A 21996-nucleotide genomic window follows, 5' to 3' on the forward strand; every position below is an offset into this window, starting at 1 on the left:
TTTGGGGGGGGGGGAGAAAAAGAAAATATCTGCTGTAAGCATTACTTACTGACTTGTTAAATGCGCTTGAGACTATTTTCTAACAAAATATTTTCTTTTGCTTAGTTGTTTGGTTGTTTTAATAAAACATAATGGTTTGCATTTTACATTCTCAAGATTGAATCATTTAGCATCAAAAGTAAATTTTAGTAAACATGCGAATAAACTAACAAATCGATCGCTAATCGCTTAGAAACCGTATGGAATAAATCAAAACCGTTTAAAATCGTGAAACCGAAACTGTTTAAAAACCGTGAAAATCGAAATTGTTTACCAAATGGTTGTGGTTTTAGAAAGTACAACTGTTTAATAAATGATGCGGTTTTGGTTTTAACCAAAATATATGTGAACCGAATCGAACCGTTTAAATCGAAACCAAACCGATTAACACCCTTAGTATAAATTCACTGGTGGAGATGAGAGCCCTTAGAGATGTCTTGGTATCGTGTAAGGATTTGGTTCTCTCTGATTTTTATATTAATCCTGACTCCTTCATGATTGTGAGACTTATCTTTCAAAGATCATGTACCTTGTGAACTGTTGATATTGGTTTCAGGAAGTAATCAACCTCTGCGATTCCTCGAGAGCTCATATCTCCTTTCCATTTCGGGAAAGCGATTGCGTAGCAGATTGATTAGCTAACTTGCATGTGAATCTATTATAAATTCAGTTTTCCATGGTGACAATGCTCTCCCATCTAATGTTAGTTACATCATTTGGGAGAATAAAACGGGATTACCAATCTTTAGAATATAATCTTTCATCTTTTGTAGATTTTTCTTTTAGATTTTGCAAACATCAGAGTGATTTGTATCTCATGGATTGGGGTAAGACGAGTTATATCCCCATTTTATTTCTTCATTATTTTCTTTCTCTTATTTAATAAAATTTTAAAAGCTTCCCTGATCCGCGATAATATTCAGGTTTAAAAAAAAATATATCTTTGTTAATGGATCTTGTGTTTCTATATCAAGATGGGAGTAAGTTTTCCATAGCACATCAATTAGCCAGTTGATTTAGTTATTGGTATTGGTATCGATCTCCTCTGACGCCGATATAATACTGATCAGAGAACGACTACATCGGGCTAGATCAATCAATATTAACCTTAACTTTTATAAAAATTAAGTTCCTTTGACAATTTTACCCCTGATACCATTACAATACCCAATCTTAGATTGGCCAGGTATCAAGATCGGTCTAAGCCGATACGAATACTGATACCTAAAACCATGCTAGAAGTGGAAAACTATGTAATATCATTCCATCTGACTTACCTCTTCATCGTTTTCAACCCAACAAAAAAGAGAGTTTAATATGAGCTTTTAAATTGAATTCCTACTCTGCCTCTATAGGTAATTACAATGTCTCATTAGAGTTCATACTCGATGATAGGGTGGAGATCTGAATGACTGAATCCCTACTTTTTTTTGCAAGAATTAGAGTGGTAACACGAGGGTTTTGGGTACCTGTATCTTATCTGTTGACCAGAGACCAATAACAATATGGGTATTGATACATAACTGTTGTATTGGCCAAAATGTTGCTCATTGATCTAGAATCAGCCCAAGATGCCGATATATACCAGAATCACAATTTTCAGTGACCGATACAGTGTTAAATAACCTTGGCTAGCACAATCAACTCACATTATGCCCGATTATCACCAAGATTCAACATACAATACATCACCAATAGCAGTATCTATCGGGAATTTTCGCGTACTTTCAATCCCCATTTACTAGTTCAAAAGTCCGTATATTTTATCACTGCCTGTTTGCACAAGATTACTATTGTGCAGTCCCCGAATAAACCTGTGGTCGGATCTTCTTTTATGTGGGGGGATACTAATCCCCTTGGCTCTTCCACCCACCAGGTTTCATAGCAGTGTTAAATAAGATTTCATGGTTTTCATGTTTTCAGTTTGAAGATCTGAGAAGATATTAAACACACACTTACACATCAAACCTCATGGTTCTATGTCAGAAAAAAAAGGCGATAAGCAGAGGCAAACTTCAGTGAAAGCATGACTGCAACCTGCCCAAACAATAAAATGGGCAAACAATCTCCATATGAATTCGCCCAAGGGAATAATAATACAAATATGACAGCTGCTACCATAGCAAATGAATATACACTAAACTGACAATGAAATAGCTCCATGCAACTCTCCTCAACAATGTCTTCAAGTAGCGACTTCTACTCGGTCGGAAAGGCGCCTTTTTTTCTTGGGTGGAGAGGGGGGGATTGGGGGCAGAAAATACAGATATTGACAAATGTGGGAGCTCATATCAGCAGCACAATTTAGTAGATAATAATTATAGTAAGGCAATGGATAATGAAAAATATGGGGCTAAAAAAAATCAAATCCTCACTTTACAGACCTCTTTTAGCTTTGTAGCCTAAGCAGACCACACTCATAAACATGAGGCCTATCCAATCAAAGACCCGTAGGATAAAGGAGGTCATTCACCTTAACGAACAACAGGGAGGCAAGGGCAGAAGGGGACAGAGCAGGTGGAAAGCTTCACCAGAAAGTGAGGGTTCTCCAAAGCAACCATGCAAATCCTTTCATAAGAAATTCCGGATTTGCTTCCAGCTAACCAAGCAAGAACCTGAACACATCGCTTAATGATATAATACCTTCCACACGTTTGCTGCCAGCCTCCACAATGACAAGTCGCCTCACCCCTGAAAACACATAAATGGTTGAAGTAACTTAGCTAAGACATCCATATAGAGGCTAGTCAAACTTTAACTTATGGCAAACATGCATGAGAGAGATTTTACCTGGATTTGCTAACCTCTCCATCACTTTATGCAAAGGATCAGATCGCAGACACATCTGGCATCTCTGTCCATTGAAGAAGCTGTAAGGAGAGCTTGCATCTTGTCCTAGTTGCAATGCCTGTAGATTAACAAGCAAAAGGATGTGTTGTAAGATGTGGCCAAAAGGAACTTGTCAGACATGAATAATCATGCTTTGGTATCTTGTTTCATTATCTGAGCCATACTTCAACTCATCCATTCACCGAAGGAAGTGTCATCTCAGAGAAAATGCACACTCAGCTAATATTAGAGCGACAGTGTTGATGCAAGCTTCCTAAGTATCAGACCTAAAATTTCTATAAGACCAATGCAACTTCAACAGTCATCTTAAATAGTCTGTACCAGGGCAGGGACCTTATTAAATTGCTTGCCAAAAACCTCATAGAAACAAAAACAGCACAAGCTTAACCTACACCAAAGACATTAGTACAGAAGATGAACAAATCTTTACCTATTTGCCGTGCCGGGGGGAAGGGGGGGGGGAATATTAACAATCTGTAAGTGATCGCATGTTGCCTTCTTTTATTTGATTTTGGTAAGCAGAATGAAGTTTGATTGAACTTTGAAATCATGCTAGAGCTAAAAAACATAAACAATAATCATATATGAAGCCATGTGCTATGGCTTGAATCCGTAGTCAATCCTATTTCCGATAGGAGCAGTTGACAATTGAATCCCATTTTTCCCATTATTTTTGTATCCGTAATAGTGCGAAAAGTAGAGCAACAAAAAATTAACAATAGGCTTCAAACTAATGGATAACCAAGAATACTTTGAATATGTGCTTTTGCATGCTGCTGAAACTAAAATTGCGAAGAAGCAGCAGCTAGGGATAACTAGGGGGTGGCATCGGTAAGGATTTAGCTGCACTCCAGTTCAAACCAAACCCAGCACTTAGCATGTCAAGAAGGGCAGGAATATACCCAAGAGACCGAGCTAAACCCATCCAATTGCCACCTGTGGCTAGGGGTTCAAACACATTATTGGTTTTTTGTGATATTTATATAAAATACATATTAACATTAAAAAAGAAGTAATGCAGATAAATCAGAAAAGGGGGCTTATTTGAGTGGAGATAAGCCTTGGGTTGGGTTACACAAGTGTTGGGCTTTTGGTCCAAGGGATTTTCATTGAAATAGGCCAATTTAATGGTGTAGGAGGTAGGAATACGGAATTTATTAGTTAGTTAAATTGTGGGGTCTTCTAGGGTGAAGTTCTTTCTTTTCTATTTTCAGTGTAAACCTTATCTTGGATTAGGAATATTTTATTCCAGCTTGAGTTGGCTCTTTTTTCTATTGGTTGGATAATGTAAGCTCACTCCTAAGCCAATCAGAGGCTCTTGGGAGATTGGAATAGCTATCAATATATGTACTGTCCATAGGCCCTACCCATGATTTTGAAGAAATAAAGCATTCCGTTTTTCTGGATCTGGTTGTGTGGATTCAGCCCTACCTCTGTGGATTCAGTGGTGTTTACCTGGTGGATTCCAAGTGAAAACCAAGGTGAATTTCTCGGTGGAAGAGTAGAATTTCTTTATAGGCTTGGTGAACTCCTAGCCAGAGGTTAAGGTGGATTTCTAGCCTGTTTTATACTTTTTAACATTCTATCTGTTCTTTCAATTTATCGTAGTTACAAGTCAGATTTTTCCAACCAAATAACCCTGTGGCTGTACTATTCTGTTGTTTCCTCAGTTCAGATCTGTTTTGCTATTTATTTCAGTTTCTGCTGTTACTTATAAAAACTTATTCTGATCTGTTATTCTGCATTCCGATAGCTGCTAAACCTCTGAATCGATTTCTGGTTTTGACTTTTGAAAGTCGATTTTTTGCAATTTTGTTCCTGCTTTCATATTTCCCTAGAGGTAGTATGATAATTCAAAAACACAAGATCCAGCCATCAGATGTTGATCAAACTTGGCACCTGTAGTTAAGGGTTCAAACAGATTATTGATTTTTTGTGATATTTATATAAAATACATATTAACATAAAAAGAAGTCGGGGTGACTTATAGTTGACTGTCCAAACTTCCAGATCTCCATTTGATGATCTGGGTCAAACAGTTGTCCAAGGTCAACAGGTTTAAGGGAGAAACAAATCACAGGGTGACGTACCTTTTTCCAGGACTACTGATCAATAGGTTTGAGTGGCCGGATCAGAAGGGTCTCAGGAAACTGGCCCAAAAATAATTACTTTGCAACCGTAAGTGATTGCCAAAATGGATAAATGCAAGTCACAGCCTGGGTATTCACTTCTCTAAAAATAAAAGGATGTGTTTAAAATTAAGCAGACACTCACATGGCTTAAGAATATTGGCATAACAGGATTACAGCTATAAACACTCACATGGTTTGAGAATCTTGGCATAACAGGAATACAGCTATAAACCTTCAAAACCTATGAATCTTCGCTCCATTTGTTGGATAAATTTATAGACTAAAAAAACCAGTTACCTGATGTATACTCATTTCATCAAGATGAATCTGTGCATAAGCTCTATCTTTTGCCAAAGCGGTGATGTCACTGCCAATAAACAAAGTATAGCCGCTCAATACAGAAGTGCTGAAAACTAATTTTTGAGCCAACCACATAAAATAACCACCAATATATTTAATACTAGTAGGAAATAAACAATTACCTTCGAGAGTATATGTCCAGTAATGAGTCATTCTCATCAACTATTGGTATTGAACTAACTTGAGCTGCATAGGAGAAAAACTAAACATGAGGGACAAATTTCAGTTGAAAAGATTTTATTGAAGTAATGAACATTGAAGTACTGAGCGGTACGTACAGGTTCTCTGCCAAAAGAGTAATTTTCGCATTCCCAAATCTCAAGTTTTAACCAATATGATTAATGTTTCTTTACAGAAGTTCGATAAAATATGAAAATGGAGAACATTTTACGACACTCAAAAAGGTCAGTCCTGGATTCTGTCAAATTGCTTGATCTCTTAGGAAGTTTACTACGATAATGACTGCTGCTTGTTCATTAATCTTTGATGACCGACTGCTTTTGTGGTTTAGGGTATTAAGTACATCCTACATCAGTGCACAATGAAAAATCAACATTGCACATTCATTTGTCTATAAAATGAAAGTTATATGTTTATGACTTAGCCCTCAGACATTTTTCTGATTGATACTCTTAACATATGAATGGTTGATGAATTGGAGAGGTCAGAGGAGCTTCAGGAGTGTTGTATGATCAGTACATTCTATCAAAATGGAAAATTTTATAGGACAATTATGAGAATAATGTAGAACTGAATGAAAAATACTCAAACAGTCCCAAAATAACAAGATCTTATGTCAGGGAAACATCCAGATTCAAGGTAACATAGAACTAAGGCAAAAACAGTGGCTCGAAAGAAAATCCAACTAAGAATGAATGAGGGAATAAGGTTGGATATCAATAACTGATGTCTGGAAGGGGAAAAAAAAAAAGAAGAGCAACCCAGTGGACGAGGCTCCTACTACTGCAAGGTTGGGAGGGGCAAATGTATGCAGCCTTACCCTCTGCTTTGCACAAGAGGTTGTTTCCAAGTTTTGAACCTGTGACCAACAAGTTGCAATAGTGCAACTTAACCATGTCTGAACCTAGTTATAACCTCAAAACCAGTAATAAGAATAAGGAAACAGACAACAGGACAGAAGAATTAAAAAACAGAGAACAGAATGGTGTTAGAACAGAAACAGAATTTAATAGCAGTCTAAATGTAATTATAGTTTGATAATATGTCTTTGATATCCAGATAACAGAACCACAAATCAATTGATAATTTAACAGGCTAAAACTTCCTACCAATTCCAAGAATTAGGCCCAAAAGCAGTGTCAAACTCAATAGAGGACAGAAAGTAGGAGATTTTGAAATCCAGGAGATCCAGTGGTCAGAAAGGGCTCAAACCTGGATTGAGTTCTCTTATCATGGAAGAGAACACTCGACCAAAAGGGGGGATTGATTGGGTGGCTGGATAGGGCTGCAGGTAGTTGGATTGGGGAGCAAGTCAACACTAAAAACTCAGGAAAACAAATCTGAAACAGAAAACTTCTGAGATTAGAATTACCTATCAATGAATTGATAAATGGGAAATACCTATCAAAAAGCTACTTCAATTTTGTTTTCAATTTTGAAACGAACCCGACAATGGAATCTAAATCAGTACTACGTGTACTGATCGAGCTAAGCGTTGTAACAAAGGAAGATCTCCAAGAACAATAGAGCAATAGTAGTATTAGAACACGAACAAAGATGATCCACCCGGGCTTCTCACCGCAAGGTGTCGATTGCATCAAACACAAGAACCTCAATGAAAGAAGAAAACAGCAATAGCAGCAGTAGTTTATCAAATTCGTTGAGCTAGAAAGCTTGCCTAAGAGTTGCTTTTATAATTGAAAAATAGAAAGAAAGCTTACCACCAATTAGAAAGGCTTCAAAAATAGAAAGTCCCCCAATCGATGGTTGCTTGGTTTACAAGACACTTTGCTTGACTAAGAAAATAGAAACTAATTGCTCATCTAAGGAAATAGAAAGCCAACAACTTAGATTGACCACTGGTTCAACCAGCTGAACCGAACAAAAAATAAAAATAAAACAGCAACTCCATATCAAAATCATGGGCTAGCCCAGCCCTACAATCGGGGGATGGGGTAGTCCTCTTCCTTCGAGAATAAGACTTCAAATCTGCATCAAAGACCAACAATGAGGCATCTCGTAAAATATTTCGGTTTCAACCTTGGTCGACCATGCAATACTTTGACCAAAACTGTCATTTCATACTCTTTAGTAAATTTTCCGAAATGGTACATTCATTTGATTTATATACGTCTCAGTGAAATGGGTCACTGTTTCAACCCATTTCGACACATTTCGATTGAAACCTGCAAATTGACTCGAACCTTTGCTTTTGAATTCTTTTGTCTATTCCACTCGCAAATCTTGTTAGAACATTGTGTTGGAGACTTCTAAAACACATCTACTGCGAAGATTTGGTGCATTTGAGCCAGATTTCTTGATGATTCCCAGTTTGAGGTATACCCCTTTTCCTTGAAGTTAATTTTGCAAAAAAATAAGGTAAATATATAGTAGGATATAGTCTTTATATGTTAAATATCATAGGGCAATCTATGACTTCACGAAGTTGGATTTCATTTTTTATTTTCAAATTCTTGGCACTTTCTAAGCACAAGTTTGTTGCTCCATGAAGAGCTTGATCAACCATCTACGTTAGACCTCTTCCACAAAAATGAATAAAGCGGGTTATTTTTTAAAATTTCTACTTTAAAATTTAATTTTCTTGCAACAATTAAAAAAAAAAAAAAAAAAAAACTAACTTAATTGGTGATTGACCATTCACTTGTGGAGTTATAGTTGTAACACTTGTAAGTGTATGGTGTACTTGTAGACATATGTTGAAACATTCTGACATTTAATAATATTAAAAAAATTTTGTCCATTTGTATATTGCAATTGCATATTTTAGTTGTTTTCATTTATTTTTGTATGTTATAGTGCATTAGTATTAAATCATGTGTAGTACATGCTATATTTGAGAAGTATACAGCCAAGGAACACCTTACATTGCCAACCTAGGGTACGAAACCAAACTAACATTTTGAGTGTGTTTTTTAACAATCTAAACGTCACATGTGTTTAGGGATGCTTAATTAGGGTCTCTAGGAATTTTAGGTAAAAACATGGCCTCTAACCTGCGAAATGATCAAACGAAACCAACCACAGAAATGTGCAGAGTTTTGACCGAAATTCGGTGGTTACTCAAAATATATTTGGTTTAGACTTTGAACCTTGCAATGAGGTGTGGAGCTGAATGGGTGGTAAAGAAATAACATATAGAAAAAATTAAGCTAGTTGAGATAAGAGTTTTGAGATGGATGAGCGGTAAAACTAGAGAAGATAAAATAAGGAATGAACACTTCATAGGAAATTTCGGAGTAGCTCAGATACATGATAAGATGAGAGAAAGTTGTTAAAGATGAAATGGACATGTGCAACGAAGACATCTAAATGCAAAGGTAAAGAGTGACATGATCCACAGATTGGAGGAACCAAGACCAAGGTGTAGGCCTAAAATGAATTTGAGAGTAGTTAAAAAAGACAGGCTTGGACTAGGGTCAGCAAGTATTTTCTGAATAGAGTTGAATGTCGAAACATGGTCCATGTAGCTGACCCCATTTAGTTGGGAAAAGGCTTAGCTGAGTTGAGTTGTGTAATCTCCAACACATATGCATGATTGTGTGCACCTCTTTTCATGGTTTAAAGTATCTCCAATACGATACGATACCCTCCGATAAGTATCTTAAATTTAGCTGACCGAGATGGCGACCGATACCAATACTTTAATCCTTGTCTCTTTTAACTATTTTCCCAACTTTTGAAGTGACTATTTGTCTGTCTGTTAGTATTGAAAAGTTTTGAATCTACAGTTCCCACAAATTAATCTTGTCTCCAGTTTTCTCAACATCTGCCAATGTTTGCACAATTTTTCCACAACATATATCATACTTTGAGGGGATAAAAAAACTTTAACGATGTTAACATTGACCTAGAATTCCAACAACTTGGGGAAACATACGTGCACTATCTTAAGAGAGAAGGACAAAAGTCCCAGCGCCAGAGGACAATAACCTTAGTCTGCCAGTGAGGTTTTGAACCTCATTAATATGATTTGGACCTCCAACAACCTGGGGCAACATGAGTATAATGTTTTACGAGAAGAAGATAAAGCATTTATTTAAAGGACAAGAAGAGAGAGGAGGAAGATAAAGTTTCACGGACTATATAAGAGAGCCAAAACCATTCTGAAAAAAATATATATATATATATGTTTCCACTATTCTCTGCAGAACTTAACTGTGAGTTAGCGATGACATAATTACATAACCCTGAAAGAACAAAACTTGCAACTTCATTAACTAAAAGTTTCCTTCACAAGTTCCACAATCATAACCCATCTCTGGACTGGTAGAAATGATGTAGTTGTCAGTTAACAAACAGTACTGTTGCCACTTCAATTAAGGATACTGTTTACTTATGAGAAGATCAGCTCCACTGAGTCCACTCATTATATATCTATTATAACTCACCCAACTAAGGACTAAAAAACCAAACAAATGGTTGCAGCACTTGAAATGAGACACCTTAAAGCCAACTGACAGTTTAGCATGGATGGAAACAAAGGAACATTACACAGAAATTCAACTAGGGCCAACAGTTAGAGGAAACAAGAAAGCTACCTTGAACTAATAGTGAAAGGGCAGAATTAAGAGAAGCATTGGGTCTCAGCATTGCTAATGGCCGTCCATTTGATTCACCGATTCTTGGAACCCACGTACCCAAAGGAATTGAACAAATTGGTTGTCGCAGGATAGGCAAGGAGCTAGAAGAATGCCTAAATTGCCTGCAAATGCCTGGAAAATAATGGTCCATAAGTGAGTAAGAGATCATTTGCCTTGATTAGCAGACCAAGAAAAAACTCACATTTTAATATTCCTGACAGAGAAGCAAGATGCAGTAGCTCTGGAAATGAACCGTGTTGGATTATGGGAATAGAGGACACCTTGTTTTGCAAAATTTTTAATGCAACATCTTTGAGAGAATCAAATGGTCCAGCCTGCACATAACATACTGAGGTCATGGAACAACTAAAAAAGTCATTTGAAATCTTACACAAATATTATGAGTAAAGATATTGCACTGAATATTATGAGTGAAGATAGTGCATTTTGAAAGAAAAGGTGACGTGAGGAAATCAGAGAAACCCAGCTCCATAGCAAACCAGAAAAGTCAAAGATTTGATGATTAAATAACTTGCCCAGCAGTGAACATAATAGTTTTCGACAAGGCCTAGAGTACTCAAACCGAAACTGAAAGATAAAACATAGCAACTATATACTGTTTTCTTCCCAGAATTGCATAAAATAAATAAAACTAGCACGAAGCAATAACAATAATACCAAGGAATACAAGTAAGCAGCAAAGATTAACAAAGAAATATGAACAATTATATTGAAGAATAACCAAGAGAACTTAGCAGGACTCACCAAGCTACGGTTAGGCAATCATCTCCCACTGACTACAACAGCTGCTAAAATATTTCTTAACATGATGAACTAAATTTTGTGGCCAAAGGCCCCTTAGGATTCTCTCATAGAGCTCAGATCCAAAACATCCATTCAAATTATGACATTTGAAATCTTAAGTGTACCTTAACCTCTAAAATTTGTTAGCTTATTAAGTAAAGCAGGCCTTGAATTATGGTAGTAATACTTAATATTAGTAATATAGGGTAAATAAGGCCAGAGGCCCATTTTGCAATTTCTTTGACTCCTGTGTTAGAAACATAAATCCTAACTGATTGTGACAGAACCTCAACAACCAGAACCTTTGATGGAGAAGAAGAAGAAGAAGTACCTAAGTCTTATTACAACAGAAAGCAATAACTACCAAAGTCTAATTACAATAAGAAATAACTAAAGAGACATAAAAAGCTAATAACAACTCAACAACTAAATATTATTCCCAGGTGCACAGTTCCCACATGGAACAAAATAAGCGGTAGAGAATACCAACCGTAAGCCAAAATATCATAGCATCATAAGTTCCGCTCTGTTAAAAAAATAATAAAGACTCTTATTTAAAAAATCCCGTAGGCCAAGCTTCTACCCATATTATAGGCCCATTACAATGAAAACACATTGGATCAAAGGCCCAACACATACATAACCCAAACCAAAGCTTATTTCTAATAAAATAAGCCCATTTAGGTGACTTATCTGCATCAACACCTTCCTCACTAATCAAAAAACTCTTTTCCAAGTTCACCACCAAGCCCAAGACGGATACAGAAATTACTAAAATCACCACAATTTTTTACCTCACCATCATTAGATCTCAAAATATATTTATATTATAATCTTAACTTGATCCATGAACACGCTATAAACACTATTCTGCTACATAACTCCCTCACACAAAGAAATAAAGGATCCTCTCATCAAATTCCAAGCAAGGAATTAAACACCTTCCTTGGAACCCCATTGATTAAGATAGAAACATAAGGCACACAAAAGCAAACCCTCATCCAACCCTTTCTCCTTTGCCCAAACCCCATTGATCTTTCTCCTTTGCCCAAACCCCATTGATGTAAGACTATAGAATCACAAGTGATCCTAATCCGAAACAGGATCTGAAATTCTGGCTGAATAGAGAAGATTTCGATTACTCGCAAATCACAAATCAGATGGAGCTGAATTTCGGACCGATTGGAGATCCTATATCAAGGACCAAGCCATAAAAAAATCAGCAAATTCTGTCGGCTGGATTGAGAGATCTGCTGGTTGTAAGAAAAACGAAACCTTTGGTGATTGTTCTAGAACTAGGGCTGGAAGCGACGGATGATCGTCAAATTTGGATCAAGTGGTCCTCCTAAGGTCCTCAACAAACCATCAAAACCCTGTAGCAATTAGAGATCTGGTCTGGAAGTTATGCATTCAAACATTCTTCCTGCGAAAGCTTCATAACTGAAAATCAAAAGGTGGTGTGTGTATGTGCGTCTTGAATCAGCAATCTTAGAGGGCTTCAAGTCTTCAAACAATCTCTTAATAGCTCTCAAAACTCTCTTTCACAAGTTAGAATAAAGAAGAAGAGAAAAACTGATAGGGGGTTGAGAAAGGTGAAGAAGAATTAGTGAATGGGCATCTCACCCAACTGCATCCCACAGCACAACAGCATAAGCCATCTTTTTTGTTTAACTCAAATCTGTCTTTTCATTATAATTGATGGGCTTTAAATAGCCTTACATTGCTTGGACATAAATACATAACAGAAATGGAAACTAATGGACTGAAATAAGACTTTCTAATTTGTGTCTAATTTGCTAACCAAGTAAAAATAAATTAGAAACAAACAACTGAACACAAAAAAGAAACTAGCCTAAGTCATAAAAATAGAAACTAATTGACTAACAATAAAGGAACCAAATAAGAAACTAAATCTCCTAACAAAATCTAACAGAAGGGAACTAAAATAGGAGATAGGGACCAAAATTACTGTTCACGTGAACAGTGTTTCTTTAACAGTGTTTTCTGACTCTTATCTTTGTCCTCTTCTTCAAGCTTTGATCTGCATCACCCATATCTTTCATTAATTTGACCTAAAAGTTTCAGTCCACAATTTTAGAAATCATACCCCCAATTGAAGTTCTTGGAATGAAACCTACCCAATGACAAGGACCTCACATACATATAGTGTCTTGATTAAATATCCTAGGATCTAGTCACTTTCAAAATGATAACAAGACTTCGGACATCATTTTGTACAAAGTTGCTATCACACAGAATCAGACAGTCTTTCATATCATCAACATTTTGCGGTAGCAGATATATGAAATTGTTCTCTTTTCCCAACTTTGCTTAGTCATACAACTTTTTAAATTAAATATCCCCAATAAATCACCTTAAAATTCCAGCATTCCTTATGAGAGAAAATATTGAAACAATCACTTCAAAGCCCTGATAAGGGTTCATATTTCTTATCCCCCAAATCTTCTTAAAGCTTCTTTCAAGCCAGAATTATATGCCAGGAGATGGAATTTATAGGATCAAAGATGCAAAAGGAGATCATGCCATCCTTGTTGATAAGTATTCCAACATATTCAAACAAGCCCTACTGGTATCATTTTCTACAATACACCACCTATAAAATTCCTGCTCTCCCTTGTATTTCCCATATGAAAAAATTAATTATTCAATTCACCTAAATACATCCAAGTAACTTAAAGATCCAGCACAACTTTTTCTTTTCCTCCAAGTTCCACCATAAATTCCTTTAGTGGCTACTCTCTTCCACCCAAAACCCTTATACTAACATGGATGGGGAGCTTCCAAAGATGCAAATCCACTTACAGCATGACAATTGCACACTATCAATGTTTTAAAAACCACTGGACCAGGCAATCGGATTGATTCAGACCATTCAACCACCAACCAAAAATGCCCAATTGTCCTAGGTTTTAGAGAATATACCAGGTCAGACTGGTGCCTGGGCGACTACATATTTATGTGCATTTTTCATGATCCTTCTGCAATAAAAACCAAACCGATTGAGAGAGAGAGAGACGAGAAAAAGGAGATTGAGAGGGTATTGACTGCCTTAATACTTGCTCTTATCACCATAATAAGCTGCAAAAAACAAAAGCACACCTGTTAATGAAACATAGTTCCTGAACTTCCCTTTAATAGCTTCTATTCTATGACATACCTATAGAGAGATGCGATTTATAACCCTATCAAAAATTCAACATACCCACCCTCACCAGTAAAAAAAATGGCTCAAAAAAACCCTTCTGCAATTAACAAACAGAATAATTGAAGTAGGAAAGTGAAAGCTCTAGAAACATGCAAGAGAAGCGTAGGGAGAAAAAAGGAAACACTCACATAAGCTAGATGTCGTGGACCTCGGCCATGCCCATCAACTTGCTGGTTAAGAAGTAGTTTTACCTCCTTCCAAGCAGAGATGGTGTGTGTTTCAAGCTCTTCCTCGGTAAGATTTGAACCACGTTTCCCAAGCTGCAATTTTAGAAGGTTTTGTTACTTGTGAGAAAGGACTAGATGAAGCAAATAATAAGGTACACTAAGGAGCTCATCAAAAGGATAAAGATTCCTGAATCTTGACGTAACAGAGCGAAACTTGTGATGCTATTCACATATCCCATAAAGACTACTGTAATATGTCAAGCAAACAACCAAAAAATTTATCTTAAGTTTCTCAATTTAGATATTCCCTTTTATTTTTCTTTTTGGTAAACCCAATTTCGATATTCCTTTTGTGCCCACACATCAACTACTTTATAGCTTGAAGGAAACTAAAATTAATTAAGTAGCTATCTCCAAACTTTGTATTAGGTTAAATAGCCTATTGAAAATAGAGCAAGGCACTCCAATATGTTGGAGCCAATAGTGGAAAGAAGGAAATATATGACAAGTGTGCCTGAAAAGCAGCTACCTTGGAGTCAAAACCAAAGCAGTGAAAAGAACCTTGGGAAGCCTTTTAATTTATATCTTTCCTATTTGAACAACTCTAGCACATAGTTGTCAAGGCATCGCCAAGATGTCCGGGCACCTTGGACACCTTGTCGGTGTCACCTTGCACCTAGACCCCCTCCAATGCCTTTGGTCACCTAGATGTCGTGACAACTATGCTATATCATGGGCATCAGATATTAAAGAAATGGACCCGGAGATACTTCCATTAATAAGGTTGAAATGAGAAGAGAAAATATCTCCTTTAAACATGAGATATATTTGCAAGACAGAGAGATTCTCGGGCATTGGTTGTTGGATCAAGGTGCCACGAATCACTCATATTGGAAAGTGGATGCACATATCCAGTAAGAACTCAGCCTACTAATTTGAGATTTTCCAGACAATGAAATTCTTGGGTATTGGTTATTGGATCAAGGGGCCGTGCATCACTCTTATTGGAAAGTGGACATAGAAATCTAGTAAGAATGCTTAGATCTTTGGAGGGAGATAGTTGGTGACTTGACTGATGGCTCTAAATATGGAAATTGCAATCAAGGTAGTTAGAAGTTTGCAAGAAACGGTAAGGTTCTAATCATAGTTGTCAAGGCAACTGGGTAACCCAAGGCATTGGAGGGGGGCCTAGACGCCTAGGTGACCCAAGAAAGTGTTCATCAAGGGTTGCTTGGCACAGTTGTCAAGGTAGCGCCTAGGCACTTGTTGGTGTTATCTTGACATCCAGGCACCTCCAACACCTTGGGTCACCTACACGCCATGACAACTATGCCGCCTGGATTCCTTAGGCGGTACCTTGACAACTATGGTTCTGATATTGGTGAAGACAGGTACTTTCAGTTGCTAAAGTAAAATATCCAAAAAATCTCACAAAAATCACCAAAAATAATGATTCTAAATCCCAACCAAATGAAGATCATAGGACCCTTCAGAAGCAAGTTCCACAAATTTCCTGGACTAGAAATGTCAACAAAAAGAAGAATGCCCAATAGTGTATTTAAGATTTTCCCCAAAATCCAGACCAATATGGTTGTGTCCCAAATAGTTCTTAAAGTAAAATTCATCTATTTCCAAAAGTAAAACCATGGAAGACCAAGACAGGCAAGAAATAAACTTCCACCATAAAAAGTAGCAGTAATAATAATAATAATAGTATTATATTTTATCCGAAGTAAGCAGCACAATAAGAAACAACTTATGCGCATACCTCTCTCAAGATTAAGATGAAGTCCAATGGAGTAAGGACGCTGACAACTTGCCCCTTGCAGAAATCCCATAGAGGAGCCATGGGAATACCCTGCATGTAGCTTGACTCAGAATAGAAGTGTAATTTGACAAACTTAAATCTTATGCCCCCCCCAAAAAAATGAAGTTGTAAAGAACCTTATGGAAAAGCCAGAAAATGGGAACAGAGGTTAGTAAAATAAATTCCACAATATGGGTAGGAAACAGTATTGAAATATCCGATATACGTAGGAAAGGGAATTGAAATATCCGATTTTTCATATATCATGACTGAAAGAAACAACAGTGCATATTATGTCATAATGGAAGAGAACTTGATTCTGGCATACTTGTTGCTTTTTCTCCCAAAATCCAAATGATGCAGGTGCACAGCCATGGACCAATCCAAACCCATCCGTGATGTAGATACAATTGCACTTACCTGGTTGGACCAGCAGGACCGACTGTGGAAGCCAAGGGCCAAGAAGAACCAGTCCAACCCAGGTTTTTGGTCCAACAATGGCTGGTAGTAGTTAGTTTTACATTATGTCTTTTATTTGTCTTTGAGTATGATACATAGGAGGTAGAGAAGTAGGTTTATGTTTGGAGTCTCTAAGTAGGAGTTTATTTCAGTATTAGAGTTTAAGTAGGAGTAGTCTTTTATTTTCCCTTTATATACTTACATAACTCAATGTTTAATTTTTAGAGTGAATTTAATTTTAGATTAGTGAATTTGTGCGTGGTGTGTGACATCTTCCCTCTTTTGTACGATTTTCCCTCCTCTCTAAGGCTACTCCATCAATCCGAGTATCCAGACAGAGATGAACCGGATCCATATTTTAGTCACATATTTGAGTCTTTGGTCTAGAACGATTTCAGGAAGCTTTATTTATTTAGGAACATTATGTAATCTTTATTTTAAGTAGGACTTCGAGTAGGACTAGAGTTGGTTTACTTGTTTCCTAGTTAGAGTTTATTCCTTACTAGAGTAGGTTTTTATTTTGATACAGGTTTTTCTCTTATAAACATGTAACCGATGGACAAGTATTGGACAAAAAAAAATATGAATTAAGTGTTTGAGAGCCTGCGGGCTGTGCATGCAATTCTCTTCCCTCCCCCACCCCCCTTTTTCTTTGTACGATTCCTTTCTCCCCTACAACTCTGAGACATCTCAAGGATTTCTTCCCTTCTCCAAGCAGCCCTAAGTCACCAAATGCTTCATAAAAAGGTATGAATAAGATTTGCCAAGTTATGACTCCTCAACAGTAATATTTTAGTGAAAGGGAGAGGGAAAAATGCAGATTCTGAAAATAAATCAAAGTGCACCTCAATTCTAACCTTGCAAACAATAAAAAAGATACCTGCTCATAGAGAATGTGGAATGCTTGCTTCACAGGTACATCGACATCCAAAGTAATAATCTGCAATGAAGACACATTGTAGTCAGAACACTTGAATCCATAAGATTCAAATTACCAATTCCAGGGTCCTAAAGAAGGGTGAAGCATCCAAACCTTGCCTGACTCAGGAAGCAACTCAAAAGCTTCATGCGTGGATAAGAATGCAGAAATACGATGGCGAGAGACCTCCAGATCAGTTTCGGAGAAACTTGGCACTGGCTCCTGCAGACTACCATCTGATAATGTGACCTGTTTTGTGTTACAAAAATTAAATAAAGAAAGTATTAAAATAAATCATCTGATATATTTTAGACATTAAGTTCACTCTTAACCACTTCTGTCATTAGATCCCATTACTAAAAGGAAAGTTTTCCATGCAAAGAGATGAACTCTTAAGTTCGGAAAACCCCATGTTATGCCAGTAATATACATTATTCCCCACCCACCTTTCTGATCAGTGAATAACACATCAACTTAAGGATACTCCAATGTCTGAGTTAACCCTAAGCAATGACTCTAAAGACAAAATATGAATTTAGCCCCAAAAGAAGCAAGGGGAAATTATCCTAATCTTCCCTCTTAAAAAGGTAATTAATAGAATCTCCCCATTTTGAAAATAATCCGTTAAGGGTCTTAAAAAGAAAGAAATAAATCACTAAGACTTTCCTTTCTAACTTCAATGGTTCAACATATTTTACCAAAATTCTATAGGTGTTATTAGCCGGGGGGAATATTGTACACATTTCCCCAACAGCAGCGGTCCTTTCTAATTTCAATGGTTTCTTGGAGATGTTTTACACAAGGGGCAGTTTTGTACTTTCAGGCAATTATGGTTTCTCTATGTAATAACTTAATCAATTGAATAAATGAGGCATAGTGGGTCTAATTGACCTAATTCACGCAATCTCCCTTTCTCTCCTTCTCATGCCTCTCTCTTCTTTCTCTCTCACAAGTCGCAATCTCTCTTCTCTCTCCTACATCCATAGTTGTCAAGGAGACCCAAAGCAGTGGAGAGGTGCCTAACCGCTCAAGTGACAGCCGGCAGGGCGCCCACCTAGGTGTTGCCTAGGCAACCAAGGCGCCCAAGCGTTTTTTTTATTTCCCTTCTATTCTAACATTATTTAGTCTGCTACAATATATATCTTATATCATAAAAAGTCAACATTAAGCCACATCAAACCATCAAAAACTAACACTAAGTCACATCAAGTTACCAAAAATCAACATTAAGACACATCAAGCCATCAAAAATCAATATTAAGCCACATCAAGTCATCAAAAATCAACATTAAGACGGATCAAGTCATCAAAAATCAATACTAAGCCACATCAAGTCATAAGAAATCAACATAGAACTGAAAAACAGGTGTAGATGGGACGAAAAAGTGTGTAACTAAAGATTTTCACTGTTTGTATAGCAAAAATATGAAAAAATAAAAAAGGTAACGGCAATATGTGAAATCATTAAAAAAAGAGGAAGCATAGGTTTTTTTTTTTTTAAATGAAAGGAAGCAAGGATGCATAGGTGATTATTTCTTCCCTTTTGAGATCCTTAATTAATTATTTTCAAAATGGAGCGCTCGTTATGGTATGTGGTCTTGTATTCTATCACAGTTTAATCCAAGAAGTACTTGTGATCTTTCCCAAATAATGTCGGTCCCAAATTTTTTATTTGGGACTCATTTACAGAGGGCAACTTTGTACTTTCTGGTACTAAGGTTTTGCTATATATTTGTAGCAAGTATTCTTTCTCTGTAAGCAATCTGAGAGAGGTGTGAAGATGAGTGTTGTAACCCTAGTCTCCACTGATAGTGAAGCAAGATGCCATGATCTCATCTCACTGTGGACATAGGAAAATTTGGTCGAACCACGTAAATTTGTGTTTATTGTGTGATTTTTGTTCTTATTTGTCCCATTCTTTTCTACATTGTTTAATGGTTACGTTTTTCATAAATTACATCAATTACTTTTTCAAAAAGGAGATCAAGGTAATTTTCCCAAGAAGCAATTTAAATTTTAAAAAGATTCAGCAATCATAACATCAGACCAGGCAATCCTCACTAAATTTTCTCAGCACAGCTTACAATTGTTTCCCAAAAAAAAAAAAAAAGGAATCCAACTCATTAGTGGAATTTCGAAGAAATTTCAAACTTATAAAACTTTCAGGATCATATCACTCCTATTCTATCCTTACCATAGTTCAAAAACTCACTGAATTTTCGGTTTTTTCACTGATTTTGACAAGGCCAAGACGAAATAGGAGATGAACTAAGGAATCGGCACAATTTCGATGGAAATTTTGGTGTTCCTAGTGTCATATTGTTTTGGCAACATGACTTTTGGACCTTAATAAAATGCATAGTTTCATGAGTTCTGGTCGGAATTTCAACCAGAGCTCATGAGTCTTGACCGTTTCTCCCGCATGAAGGAGAAAACCCATTTTTTTTCTTGGATTTTTGCCACCTCCCTCTACACACTACTGGAATATGCTGTTTGGGAGTATATAGATGAGGCCATTTATAGGGCAGTTGTGGAGGACTACGAGCCTTTTTCCAGCACACTATGACGTGGATTGCATTTCTCATCCAGTTAAAATGCATGTCCCTCCACTTCAAAGTTCATGGTATTAGCCATTAGGATGGCCTGAGGGGGTCCACTTTGCAGTATGTACTCATGTATTTGGAAATTTGCGGGCAGTACTCTATTATTGAAACTTTGGTGTCCATGTTACATGTACTTTGTACTATTTCATGATGCATTATTTACTTGCTTTTCTGTCATCTAGTACTAAAACAATTTGTAGAATAGGAAATATTACACAAGGTATACAATACAATTATGCCAACCAAGGGTGCAAATCTACCACTTTGTGTGATGTTTCTTGCAACCTAAAGGTTTACATATGTTATATAGGCTAAAATACGGTTTCCTTGAAGTATCGAAGCTTCATATGGCCATCACCCCCCCCCCCCCCAAAAAGCAGTCAACCGTAAACATACTGGCAAAAAAAATTACTGTTTCAGCAAAAAGTTGCCCATTTAAGTCTGGCCGAAACAAGACCAAAATACGAGTTTTTGAACAATGATCCTTACTACTCATCAGTTTTTAGAGTTCAAACTTCAAACCCACAGACATTAAAATAAAAATAAATAAATAAATAAGTTCAGCAATTAAATAGAAGTGAAGTGGCATCTCACTATCAAAGTTAAACCGTTTATGAACATATCAACTAGCATAAAATTGTAACATAAATCACACATGATGATATGAACAAAAGAAAGCAAAACATAAAAACAATTGCAACTCTCAAAAAACAAATATTTGTAAACAAGTATTTGTCTACACTGATGCATAGTACCCTGGAAGGTCCACCACCTTGCTTGGCCATTAAAATGTACATGGTGTCATTGAAATTCTAAATGAATGGCTTCTAACACATCAAAGGGCAAAAAAAACTGTAATGCAATCTAAATTATAATTATCAAACGATCACTTTACAAGCTGATTTTGTGAAAGCTGATGACCGTCCCCTAGCAGGGTTACCCTTATTGCTGGTTCATTGGGTGTACACCTTTTTAACGAATGCACAAGCTTCCATAGCGCCAATGTATCGGGGGGAACCACTCCTCTTTTTTTTTTTTTTACATTTCTTAAATGCATTCAATAACCAATAAATACTTTATTTTCCTTTGATATTACCAAAAAAAATTTACTTATCAAAACCCCATCCTACAAGAAATTACTAAAAGATGAGTAGCAAAGACTTACAACACGGTAAAAATTTTCATTATCCACATCCATGTTGGACCTGGAGCCAGGTGTCTCTAGACACAAGATTGCCAGATTTGGATCAGGTTCACTTAACAGAACGGTGTTAACAGTGCCATAGTTCCCAATCACAAAAGGTTGGTTCTCATCATGCCGCCATTCACCGTCAACATAAAATTTGTACTGCATTTGACAGGAAACCACACACAGAGGATTCAGTCTTTAGATCCAGAGGCATATATGTGTGTGGACAAGCAAGTTTATGTCTAAACATGTTTTATGATCTATTTAACGGGAAAAAAATTTGTTCTAAGATCTCCTCATCCTTCTTGGAAATATTCTGAAAGTGTAAATAATTGACAGTTACTCATGTAACTAAAACTGGAAATTTTACAGCAGTTCCGGGGGGATATTTCAATAGAAGCAAACATGTCTGATAGATCCACTGATGGAGAAAACAAAATCCACTTTCCCTGTACAAGTGTCACTATGATTGGCCACAATAAATAATATACCATTTTTAAGGGAAAGCAAAACCAGCTTCTGTAGCAAGCAGAAGGACAAAGGAGAAGTGATCTTTTGGGCCTCAGGCAGAAGTCTGGTACAGAAATCTGGAGAGATTAGAATTTTTCTTTTTATTTTTATTTTTATTTTCATTTAAAAAAAAAATATTTTTTTTTTTTT

General features: G+C 36.6%; 1 protein-coding gene across 2 annotated transcripts in view; it reads right to left on the minus strand.

Annotated features, from left to right (window-relative positions):
* Positions 1 to 2053: 2053 nt before the first annotated feature.
* LOC122057954 (sucrose nonfermenting 4-like protein) overlaps positions 2054 to 21996 on the minus strand; it is a 22868-nt gene continuing 2925 nt past the window's right edge. For both annotated transcript variants that reach the window (XM_042620324.1, XM_042620325.1), the window contains 11 exons: positions 21313 to 21495; positions 17659 to 17793; positions 17506 to 17565; positions 16128 to 16217; positions 14321 to 14452; positions 10365 to 10497; positions 10121 to 10294; positions 5504 to 5567; positions 5319 to 5388; positions 2830 to 2947; positions 2054 to 2730 (listed from right to left, as the gene is read on the minus strand). In XM_042620324.1, coding sequence (XP_042476258.1) covers positions 2639 to 2730; positions 2830 to 2947; positions 5319 to 5388; positions 5504 to 5567; positions 10121 to 10294; positions 10365 to 10497; positions 14321 to 14452; positions 16128 to 16217; positions 17506 to 17565; positions 17659 to 17793; positions 21313 to 21495 — 1251 coding nt within the window. In that variant the 3' untranslated portion in view covers positions 2054 to 2638. The remainder of the gene's footprint in view (positions 2731 to 2829; positions 2948 to 5318; positions 5389 to 5503; positions 5568 to 10120; positions 10295 to 10364; positions 10498 to 14320; positions 14453 to 16127; positions 16218 to 17505; positions 17566 to 17658; positions 17794 to 21312; positions 21496 to 21996) is intronic.

Source organism: Macadamia integrifolia, chromosome 12, assembly GCF_013358625.1.
Source record: "Macadamia integrifolia cultivar HAES 741 chromosome 12, SCU_Mint_v3, whole genome shotgun sequence".
Lineage (NCBI taxonomy): Eukaryota > Viridiplantae > Streptophyta > Magnoliopsida > Proteales > Proteaceae > Macadamia > Macadamia integrifolia.